Consider the following 12,617-nt stretch of genomic DNA (forward strand, 5'->3'; position numbering starts at 1 on the left):
CTCATCCCCTTCTTGTAAACAGCTTCAGTGTTAGATCTCCAGTCCAGTCTGTGGTAGATGGTAACACCCAGGTACTTGTAATCCTCCACCGCCTCCACATCCCTTCCCAGAATGCACAGAGGTTCGAAAGCCGTCTTCCTCTTCTTCCTGAAATCTATCACCATCTCTCTGGTCTTGCTGATGTTCAGCCGCAGGTGATTCTGTCCAGTCCACTACACAAAGTTGTCTACCAGTGCCCTGTACTCCTCCTCCTGTCCCTCACTTATACACCCAACAACAGCCGAGTCGTCAGAAAACTTCTGCAGGTGACACGACCCGGTGTTGTACTGAAAGTCAGTGGTGTATAAGGTGAACAGGAAAGGAGACAGTACAGTCCCCTGTGGAGCTCCTGTATCACTAACCACCGCATCAGACAGAACACTGCCCATACGGACGAACTGTGGCCTGCCTGTCAGGTAGTCAGTAATCCAGGAGATCATTGTGTCGTCTACACCCATCACCCGCAGCTTCTCCCCCAGTAGCAGTGGCTGAATGGTGTTAAAAGCACTAGAGAAATCAAAGAATGTGATTCTCACAGTGCCTCCTCCACCATCCAGGTGCGAATGGGCTCGTTGCAGCAGGTAGATGACAGCGTCATCAACTCCCAAGTGGGGCTGGTAAGCAAATTGCAGAGGGTCTAGCAGGGCTCTCACCTGCGGCCTCAGGTTGGCCGAAACCAGTCTCTCCAGCACCTTCATGACGCAAGATGTGAGGGCCACTCGTCGATAGTCATTGAGGTCTGATGGTGTCAACTTCTTTGGAACAGGAACCAGGCAGGAAGTCTTCCAAAGCACCGGTATTCTCTCCTGACCAAGGCTCAGGTTGTAGAGGTGTTGTAGGACAGGAGACAGCTGGCTGGCACATGTCTTCAGGATCCTGGGGCTGATACCATCAGGGCCTGCAGCCTTCTGCTGGTGGAGTCTCTCCAGCTGTCTCCTAACCTGGCCTGCAGTCACAGTCATGCGGGGAGGCTGCTGGTGTCTTCAGTGGAGGACGAGGAGGTGGAGGAGGAGGTGAAGGTGGAGGAGGAGGAGGTGGAGGAGGAGGAGGAGGAGGAGGAGAGGTGCTGCACAGGAGAGCTCACAGCAGGGGAGTGAGGGGGGAGGGGAGGAAGCATTTGGGGCAGTGAGGGTGTGTGGGGGTCTGGAGGTGTCAGGGAGACGACAGAATGCTGTGAGCTGAACCTATTGAAGAATCTGTTCAGCTCGTTTGCCCTCTCCAGGCTGCCCGATGACTGTCTGCCGCTCACCTTACACCCAGTGATCTGCTTCATACCAGTCCACACATCCCTCACATTGTTCTGCTGGAGTTTGGCCTCCAGCTTCCTCCTGTAGGCGTCTTTACAGGCCCTCAGCATATCCCTGAGTTCATGCTGCACTCTCCTCAGTTCTTCCCTGTCTCCAGACCTGAACGCCCTCTTCTTCTTGTTAAGAAGGGCTTTCAGGTCATTGGTGATCCACAGCTTATTATTAGGGAAGCAGCGTACAGTCCGGGTTGGCATGGTGGTGTGTTCACAGAACCTGATGTATTCGGTGATGCAGTCGGTCATGCTGTCGAGATCCTCTCCATGTGGCTCAACAAGTGCATCCCAGTCTGTCGACTCAAAGCAGTCCTGTAGTGCGTCAGCAGCCTCCTGAGTCCACTTCCTCACGCTCCTAGTAATGACAGGCTGCCGCTGAACAAGGGGGATATACTTAGGAGTCAGCAGAACCAGGTTGTGGTCAGATCTTCCAAGAGGGGGGAGGGCTGTGGGACTGTATGCATCCTTAGCATTTGCATACAACAGATCTAGTGTGTTACAGTCTCTGGTGGGGCAGTCAACATACTGGTGAAATGTTGGAAGGGTTTTGTCCAGTGAGACGTGATTAAAATCCCCAGTGATGACAATAAATGCATTAGGATGCTGCGTCTGTATCTGGGCAACAGCGGAGTGGATGACGTCACAGGCCAGCGCTGCATCAGCTGGAGGAGGAACGTACACACCGATAATGACGGCGGATGTGCCTCATCCCCACAGTCAACAGTTCAATGTCCGGGGTACAGAGACGTTTCTTCACATGAACATGTCCGGGATTACACCACCTCTCACTCACATACAGTGCAATCCCTCCTCCTTTCTTCTTTCCGCTGCTTGACACGTCCCTGTCCGCCCGAACAGTGCTGAAGCCGGGAATCGCCACGCTGTGGTCTGGGATGTTTGAGTGAAGCCATGTCTCCGTGAAACACAACACACTGCACTCACGATATTCACTCTGAGCCTTTATCAGCGCGGCAAGCTCGTCCGTCTTGTTCCGGGCAGCAGTGCAGGTTCACACAGCGCAATCAGCTGGTCGCGTGTGTAAACAATGCGCTCAGTGATGCGCTCCTGACCCTCCGTTGCTAGGGCTAGCAAAACCATCACAAAAAAAGTGCCGTAAAAGTTTAAAAAAGAAAAAAAGAAAGGTGTTCGTCTTCTCTCAGTCTCTGGAGAAGAGTTGCCAAAAGTTCAGCTAAAATCAGTACAGAAATACAACAAAAACTACGAAAAAACTTAAAAACCCACGGGAGCTGCTGTTACAGGCTGCCACCTAGTACGGCGCCATAGCAACCGAATATCTCGATGAATAACAATGAAAACATGATAAAAGTCAAAGATAACTTACACAGATTGTTGGAATGGGCCTGGGAATCCAAGGAATTCAAGCGAATATATTGTAGTGACCAGGGGCGGACTGGGGTTGAAATTCGGCCCGGGAGCTTGGTTTGGAGAGGCCTTTTATCCGATCGCATGACGGATGCAAGTGGAACCATAATTTTAACATGAATACTTTATTTGCACTATAATAACTGCAGGAGAGGATGAGTTTATTGTTTCTGTGTGACTGGAATTGGAACATCAACATATGACATCTTAATATACAGTAATTCTGTGCAAAGACCTATTGCCAACCCAGTCCTGCACACTGCACCTGTACCTGGCACTGTTTTTTTGGTGGTTCTTGCTCCACTTTCCTCTTTCTCCTCTTGCTCCTCCTTCTTCTCCTCCTCCTCTTCCATCTCCTCCTCCTCCTTCTCCTGTCCCTTCTCATCTGTCTTATCCTCCTCCTCACTCCTATGACTGGCATTATCCTGTCCCTCTGCATCAACTCCATGACTGACACTGACCTTGTCAGCTAATAATAACAGTAACAGCAACAAAGATAAACTTTATGGCACTTTTGCAAAGAATTCACAAATACAATATAATAACCAACAAAAGGGCCTCACACACACACTGTAAATGAATTACTCACTTTAACGTATTTTTCTTGAGCTGGTAAAAATGGCTATATATTAATGTAGAAACAGAACAGGAAAACAGGATGTATAACCTATATATTCAAATAATATCTTTTTAACTTTGAACACAGACTCTCTCCTGAAATATGTTTTCTTTGCAACAAGGAAATTTGTGCGTTTTTCTCGTCAGCCAGTATGGATGTTATTTTTAATTGAAAAAGCAGATTAAGGATTTACGCAGGTATGGTGTAACATTGCTGATAGGCTACCTTTAATGTTTCTGTGTAGGCTTTATACGATCAGGATTTCTGTCTTTATGTCTTTGTGGCGTTTATGTTTTGAGCCCTGTCACTATGTGACAGACAATAAAGTTTTTTGAATCTTGAATCATTAGCTAGCAACATCATCACTAAGTTAGCAAACAGACATGTCGGTGCTGTGGAACTTCTTCGGAGTAAATGAGACAGATAAAACACAAGCTGTCTGCAATCTATGCGGCAGGAACATCTGCAAACAGTTTCAACACGACAATGACGTCATTGATCGGATGGGTGAATTAAGACATCACGGCTGATCTTACAAATTGCACAAAATGCAAAATATCGGCCGATCCGATACGATCGGCGGATAGCCTAGTTCTGTGTGCCTTGAACACATCCAAAAACACAAACTAGAGTTCTCAAGGGGCCTGAAATTACAACCCAACCCTCGCAGCCCGACATACCGGCATTGGGTCTGCTGCTGGGTCCCGTTTCTTCACTGGCCTGGCTGACAGAAGCCCCGCTGACCTTCACCCCTCCACACTTGATATGGCGCATTTGGCTACATCCTGTTTTAACCGTTTTTTCTTTTTTGCCCTTAATTTTTCTGCTCCACCCATCTCTTTCTGTGGCTTCTTTCTTTTTAGCATGTTTGCTAATTTGAATTTATCCCGCTCCACTTTCTTTATTCAAACAGGAAAATAACAGTTTAATGATAGACTGATCGGCTGAGCCAATCACATTTCAATAGAAAGATTAGACCCAGTCTGACGTTCCACTCTGTGCCACCTGCGGCCGTTTTATGGGGTAAAAAAAAACGTTCCGACCACCAGCCAGTTCGGCCTGGAACAGACCGGCAGTTCGGGAATACTCCCGAACCTCCCAATGGCCAGCCACCTGCCACCGGCCCACCAGCCCACCGGCCCACCGGCCCACTGGGGAAATCCCAGGTGTCCATGTACGCCAGTCCGCCCTTGGTAGTGACCGGAGGAGTACCGTTTGCGGATGGTGAGCGCTGATGGCGCAAAGACTCATGGGAGCGAATTCTCAAGTGTTGATGAGACTGTTATTGGTGTGATGTGTTTCAGTTTGATGCTTCCTGTACATGTTCTGACTGTTGTTGTTGTGTCCTGTTGTGTTCTGAGGATGTTTGATGTTGAATTAGCATAGACATTGATTTTGAAGTGTGCACCATGACCGAGTATGATAAGGCGGGTGATCATGTTCATCAAATGTATAAGTTTATCAGGTCATTGAAGATATGGCCCTAAGATGTTGCTGAATCAGCAGCACGGCAGTTGTGTTGAATTAATCTGCTATGAAAGACACTCTTTCGCTGGTGCTTGCTGCAGTGTATTCGAAACCATTTGTGGATTAGTGATGGGAACGGCAGTTCTTTTTACTGTACTGAATCTCTAGAATCCGTTCATTAAAATGATTCGTTCAAAAGATTCGTTCACCGAATCGTTCAGTGCTCTCCAACTCCCTGAACTGATAAGCAGCCAAACGATCCGTCATTCAGTTCATGATTCAGCCCTGAGGTTCATGTTCACTTACGGAGAGACGGTGCGTTCACGGACTATAGTACACAATCATTCTTGGGAGACGCAGCACTGCTTTGAGTGGTATACCTACATGCACTAAAATTATTACACGGTGAAAGTGTCCTCTGTGCACAGTAAAATCACTTAACATGATGCTACACGGATGTTAGCAACACAGCGCTAATTTTAGCAGTACGTTTTTTTTTTTTTTTAATTTAGTTTATTTAACAGGGACAATGCACGGCTCTCAGCCGTACCAGAATTAGCTCCTCGCTAAATTTCATCTGTAGTCCCTGGGCAAGAACAAATAACATAAATCTAACACAGACAAGCACATATAAAAAAAACAAAACAAAAAAAAAACTCATCACACAAACAGCCTTTCAAACAACAACAATAACATGGTTTCACACTCTTAAAACACAATACAACACAACAGGAATAAAATAACAATGTTAAAACACAACAAAACAATATTAAGATACAGCACTAAAAAGATTACAAAATAGTGAGCTAATGAACGTGAATCAACTCCTCTGCCCTGAGTGAGTGAGTGAGTGACACAGCGCCACTTTCAGCACAGTACATGAACGAGAATCTCGTCCTCAGCGACGCGAATCATGAGTGAGTGACAGCGCAAAATTCACGTCCTCAACAGGTCGTTCGCGAATGACCTGCTGAGGACGTGAATCACGTTCGCGCTTGTCACTGAATCAGCGTGAACGTGAATCAGCGTGAACGTGAATCAGCGTGAACGTAAATCACGTTCGCGAACATAAGTTACTTTTACTGTGCAGTAAAATCACTTAACATGATGCTACACGGATGTTAGCAACACAGCGCTAATTTTAGCAGTACAGTTACTGAACGTGAATCAACTCCTCTGCCCTGAGTGAGTGAGTGAGTGACACAGTGCCACTTTCAGCACAGTACGTGAACGAGAATCACGTCAGTTCTCTGTATGCAGTGGAGTCGCGAATCATGAACGAATCACAGCGTGAATGTGAATCCACTATTGTGGATTTAGAATGAGCAAATGATCAACACAATCCCACCTGGCATCAAATTTGGAAATTGCTCCTGGTTGGCAAGGAACTGAATCACCAACCATTTCCTTCATTTCATTGGTTTAAAGGCAGTGATCATGCCGCCATGGCATGATCGAAAAACCAACTGAAAATTAATCTTCAATTCTCTTCAAAAAGGAGTTAGGCTAAGTGGTCCTGATCGATTAATGATGTAAGACAAGGACCTGCATAATCGAAAGTACTACTCATACAACTACGATTAATGATAATAATTTAATCATCGTTATTATGATTTCTTTTAATAATAGTGATCAATAACATTGGATAGACAAACGATTATGGTCATGGTCATGACCACTGTGCCACTGGTGGCGACCAGTGTCTCTAACGCCCCTAGTGGTAGTGACCACTGGTCCGTGCCAGAGACCAGCTGGTCCTGACCACACAGATCTTCATAATCAATGCGAAAATACAGTGTGAATGCTAAAGGCTGAAGTCACTTCGGAAATCTGCTGAATGTACTGCCGAAAATGCATAAAACTATAGGAATGGTCAAGAATTTGCAGATAAAGCAGAATTTTTCAAAAGCCGAAAAGGCAGAAAAGCTGAAAGGTTATTGGCTTTAAGAGCTTAAAAATGTGAAAGAAGGCTGAACAGCTGTAGTGTGAAAGGGTTGGGAGAGCTTAAAAAGATGAAAAAAGCCTGAAAAGTTAAAGGCTGGAAAAGCTTAAAAAGATTAAAAAAGGCTGAAAAGGTGAAAGCTGTAGAGTAACCGGGCTGAAAGAGCTTAAAAGGGTGAAAAAAGCTGAAAAGCTGTAGAGTAAAAGGGCTGGAAGAGGTTAAAATTATGAAAAAAGGCTAAAAAGGTGAGAAATTAAAGGCTGAAAGAGCTTAAAAAGGTTAAAAAAAAAAAAAAAAAGGCTGAAAAGATGAGAAGCTGTAGAGTAACCTTACGTTCAGACCAAAGACGCATAAAGAGGAAAATGATCCCGGAAGTCATTCATTGTGTATTGGGAGCCAGGCGGACAAGGAGGGAAAGGTGGAAAAGGCGGAGGCAGGTGGAATAGGCGGATTAGGAGGAAAAAAAGTTTAAAAAGTCATGCGATAACCAGTGGCGTGGCGTGATGAAAATTTCCGAGGAAGCCAAGTGAGACATAACCTCTAAGCTGTGTATGTTTTACGGGGCTGGGGTCAAAAAATCGTATGTTGCAATTTATATGTTGCTATTTCATGTAGTCGGATGAACTATTAGAGCGCCCAGCATCATTTTACCAGGACACGCTTGTTATCTGACCGACACTTTGAGAACCGACGTGCTCTCTCTCTCTGTCCCTCAGTCAGTCAGTCACTCATACACGCACACACACACAGTCCTGACAAACGTCTCATTAATATATGCAACCACCCTCCCAAAAGCACAACCAGCTACTTAATGCACAGCACACATTTGATATTGGAAAGATGCGAATTCATTCACACACTCAATCAGAAGCCGTTAAGTTTTACGTCCACGTCAAACACGACTTGTACGCTCTATGTGAGATACACAAATGCTTTTCACTTTTCAGTTTATATACATAATAATAAATGTAAATGTTCATGATACAGCAACACAACAACCCAGTACCAGTGGCTGTAAACAGCACACCTGACATCAGACAGCCCGGCCCGTCACAGCCGCTGTCCGTGGTGCTCATTTTCTCCACATAAACAAAACAATAAACAACAACTGGAGTGGACTCACATGCTGCTTAATCAAAGCAAGCAAGACACAATAAGGACTATAATCACATCATTATGATGCGCACAGAAAAAAAAGCGTTTTCCTCACCCTATTCGTAGAGGAAGGCCATCCTCCTGTCTCTCATGGTGGCAAAGTGATCGTGACCATGTCGTATAACTTCCCACTGGCTTTTAGGTCCTCCACAACAACAGAGTAAATGGATATCTTGGTCAAGTTTATAAGCCTGTCCTGTCCACATGTGTTCCTCAGTTTTGTTCCTCTTTAGAAAGGAGAATGAGCGCTCTGCTGATGCGCTGGTAGCCGTAATCGTGAGCATACGCTGCAGCAGTTTGAAGACCTCGGTGTCAAACTCCACAAAAGTTTGCACCAACTCCACAAAATTGCCCCTGTTTGCGCTGCCAGTGGCCTCACTGTGACCCCTGAACGCTTGCTCTTGGCGCGCAAGGTACAGGGCTGCAACGATGAGTCTCATTAAAATATCCCGTTTTTTCTTCACCTGCTCATTGTGCTTCTTTGTGCTCAGACTTTTTGCCAAATCCAGAGCCTCGTTAATCCAAGCTTGGCGCTACCAGCTAGCCACTCGGTGCGGACGTAATTCTCCTCATTAAAAGTCCGAAAACTTTTCTTCATCTCAGTAAGGAGCTCTAGTGTTGGTGTTAGCCTGCCGTCAGATTTAATTCGGACTTGAGTTGCTGCTGTAGAGGCAGTTTAGTAAAATTATTGTTTACTAAATACTCCAAATCTCCACCCTCCATACTTGCGCTTAATATTTTTGCTAGCTTACCAAGTATTGACACAAAACAACAACTTCCGTCATTTCATTCAATGACGTTAACGTACTGTGATTTGATTGGCCTGAAGCCAACGAGTTTGTGGCTTCCCTTAACACTGTCCTGACCAATCACAGGGGAGCAGTGTCGTGCCAAACGCCTCACCTGATTGGTCAATCATTCTTTTTTTTTTCACGAAGGGAGGCCAGCTCAGCTTGGCCTCCTCACAGAGAACAGAGTGCAGTACCATGTTTTCAACGCTCATTCACCACGTAACATTTAGAGGGGCGCTGTTTTACACATTATGAAACGCTCAATAATTAATGAAGAGAGACGAGGAGGAGACGACAGACAAAACACAGAAGGATTACGTAAACTGTTAAAAAAAGTATTCTTATTAAATGACGGTTATATTCTGAAAAAAGTGAGGAAGCCTGGCTTCCCTTGGCCTCTGCAAGAAAACGCCACTGGCGATAACCAATGGGGGATGTCTCGTTCTGCTGTCGTCCCTTGGTCAGGTCGGTCCCAGAGAACAACCCGCATAGTTTTGGTTCCTACTAAACATTTGTTCCGAGATGGCGCTGGAAATGTTGATTGCTGCCGTAGCAGAACACCTGATCCTCTACGATTTGACCCTGTTCACATATAGGGATTAGAGTTTAGATCGGGCCCACAAAATCAAGCCCGACCCGAAGAGAGAGATGTGCGTTTTGTAGCTGGAAATACAGTCATTATTTTGAGTTATTTAAAAAATACAAAAAACAAATGCTTGATCAAGGGCCTGGCCCGAGGATAGTGGAGGGAAATATCGACGCGGCCCGTGGTCAGGGTTGGGCTCAGGCTCGGGCAGACTCTCTTGAGAGAATCTAAACTCTAAGAGGGATCAATTAAAGACTGCCGATGCGTGGAAGAAGGACGCTCTAGTCGTTGGTTTGCCTGGTGAGCTTTTAATTGTGTAATATGTTTGTAAGAAAGGAGAGAAATTATTGCATACTAGCATTGCAACGTAGCATGCTAGCATGCTATTTGATGACTTTATCAAGTAACTTTCCATCAAGTAACTTTCCGTGATCAACGATGTCGGTAAATGGATGGGCTGTGCTACAGCAGTAGTTGCGTGGTGGTGTTTAACATGAGTGGCATGCGGGCCCTTTAAATAGAGAGGCAAGGATGAACAGGGTGACAAAAGCGACTTAAGCGACTTAGGTGGAGTGGAAAAGGTGGATTTTCCTCTTTGTGCGCTTTAAGTCTAAATGCACAGTAAGAGGGCTGAAAGAGCTTAAAAAGGTGAAAAAAAAAAGCTGTAGAGTAAGAGGGCTGGAAGAGGTTAAAATGGTGAAAAAAGGCTAAAAAGGTGAAAAGTTAAAGGCTGAAAGAGCTTAAAAAGGTGAAAAAAAGGATGAAAAGGATGAAAAGATGTAGAGTAAGAGCGCTGAAAAAGCTTAAAAAGGTGAAAAAGAATCAAAAGCTTGCCTTCAGCATTCACACTTATTCCAGAAACACAATAGTGTGAATGCCTTCAGTATTCACACTAATTCCAGAAGAAAAATAGTGTGAATGCCTTTAGCATTAGCACTAATCACAATAATTCTGATATAATGTATTTTATAGACAAAAGATTATGATCTCTGACATTTATCCAGATAACAGACCGGAAAGGGGAGAAAATACTAAAGCCGCTTCACAGACCACAGGGACCACAGGGCAGATCACTGAGGAGCTGGTCAGGACCAGTATCTTTAGCGCCCCTAGTGGTTGTGACCACTGGTCCGTGCCACAGAGCAACTGATCGCGACCACTGATGAGCTGGTCGCAACCAGTGTCTCTAGCGCCCCTAGTGGTAGTGACCACTGGTCCGTGCCAGAGCCATGGTCCCTGAACAGACCACAGAATCAGCTACAACCCCTGCTGTGCCCGTTGAGGCACTTATCCATAGTATACTTGTCTGCACTGTGCTGCTAGCAGTCACCAAAATGCCCAAATAATAAGCCTGTCTTTGTCCCACTTCTGAATATAAAATATATTTTCTATGCTAAACTTGAGCAAAACTTAAAACATCATCCTGTGCAGACATTATAAACTTACATCCTGTGAATGTGGAAGGGATGTTTTTCTGAATTCAATAACCCAGAGCTTTGGTTTTAGAAATGTGAGTGAGCATAACACCATTGTACAAGGCGATGGAATTTTTTCGATTTCCACACACTCCCATCCCAGTGGGGGTCATTCCAGCATGACTTTCAATTAATACCTTCAATTAAATTCAAACCGTTTAATTTTCAATAATTCATTTCTGTGTTTCTGTGCAGGAAAGAGCTACGGGACAGAGGTCGTTTGGATGGATTCAACGACAGATGAAGCACAACTATGGCAGAGAATGTTACAGTCTGATGCTGAATGGGTGGAAGATGTTTTACCTCTGAGAATGTGGTGATGACAAATAGCATGTCAGAGTGACATTGTACAAAATGTGTGATAAGTGTTGAAACTGTATGTGAGCACACTGCATCTACATTGGGATGGATTTACAAGCTGTACACTTTTAGTGGAATGAACTGATGATTATTGTATGATAAATGAATACACAACGTACTTTAGTCCATATAGTCCAAGATGGATTTGATTTTTCCAAAAAGTTAATCATTCATGAAATAATACGAAATAGGGCAAGGGTATAATCGCACTGATAAAATGTACACATTGTTTTGATCTGAAGATATATTTGATCTGAGCACTGATTATTTGTATATATATAGTCATAGTGTTCTCTAATGTGATTACTGCATCAAGCAATTCTATCTTCAATAAACAGGATACTAATGTGACCTGCAATTTGATATTAATAGAATGGTGTCATTTTAGGTGTAGACTTATTTGGAGCAGATAATAGTTGTCATAGTATTCATAATCCACGCATGCAGAAATTCATGATCAGATTTCTTGTATTTTACCCTTTATTTTATTTTACTTTAATAACCAGCAGAAATAACTGGTAAATTAATTGTTTATTAAACCATTTAAAATTGACTTGACTTGACTATGAGTTGCAGTAGGGATTGGAAATGTTCCTCTCAAGACTTGTCATATGTAGCCAAACAGCAGCCTCTGGTGGTCATTAAAGAAAACGAGACGAATTGCATTTCCTGCGAAAATACAGTGTGCATGCCAAAGGCTAAAGCGAAATCTGCTGAATATACTGCCGAAAAGCTGAAAAAGCTGAAATGCCAGAAAAGCTGAAAGGGCTGAAAAGCTGAAAAAGCTGAAAAGGCTGAAATAGCTGAAAAAGCTGAAAAGTCTGAAAAGCTGAAAGAGCTTAAAAAGTTGAACATGTTGATAGCTGAACAGTTTCTGTAGCTGAACATGAAGCTGAATTATGAAAAGGATGAAAAGCTGTAGAGTAAGAGGGCCTAACAAGTTTAAAAAGGTTAAAAAGGATAAAGTAAGAGGGCCGAAAAAGGTGAAAAAGGTGAAAAAGGATGAAGAGCTGTAGAGTAAGAGGGCTGGAAGAGGTTAAAACGGTGAAAAAAGGCTAAAAAGTTGAAAAGTTAAAGGCTGAAAGAGCTTAGAAGGGTGAAAAATGGATGAAAAGGATGGAAAAGGATGAAAAGCTGTAGAGTAAGAGGGCCGAAAAAAAATAAAAAGGTGAAAAAAGGATGAAAATGTATAAAAGTTCAAGGGCGAAAGAGCTTAAAATGGCTGCACATACGCTGGAGCAGAAGCAACCATGGAGCAAGCCAACAAGATTTCCTACCTTTCTGTGTATATATTGTCTATGTAAAGTAAAAGATGTGGGATCCAAATCCAGCCGAAGAGAATTCTTTCTCCAGATTTTCCAGCTGCTCTACACTCTAGCGATGATGTCACGCACTCTGGCTCACGCAATACACATGCAGTCTTCAGATACACACGCTGGAGAAGTAGCAGAGACAGAGATGAAGATGTCCCCATACGAATGAATAGGAAAATGCCTCCCA

General features: G+C 44.0%; 1 protein-coding gene across 8 annotated transcripts in view; it reads left to right on the plus strand.

Moving 5' to 3' along the window:
• sytl2a (synaptotagmin-like 2a) overlaps positions 1–11,670 on the plus strand; it is a 43,966-nt gene extending 32,296 nt beyond the window's left edge. For 6 of the 8 annotated variants that reach the window (XM_030438577.1, XM_030438579.1, XM_030438580.1 and 3 more), the window contains one exon: positions 10,953–11,240. In XM_030438577.1, the coding sequence (XP_030294437.1) occupies positions 10,953–11,077 (125 nt within the window). In that variant the 3' untranslated portion in view covers positions 11,078–11,240. Of the gene's footprint in view, positions 1–10,952 lie in introns of all 8 variants that reach the window. The other 2 variants (XR_003986496.1, XM_030438574.1) reach the window with 1 other exon arrangement.
• The last annotated feature ends 947 nt before the right edge of the window (positions 11,671–12,617 follow it).

This window comes from Sparus aurata, chromosome 13 (assembly GCF_900880675.1).
Source record: "Sparus aurata chromosome 13, fSpaAur1.1, whole genome shotgun sequence".
Taxonomy (NCBI): domain Eukaryota; kingdom Metazoa; phylum Chordata; class Actinopteri; order Spariformes; family Sparidae; genus Sparus; species Sparus aurata.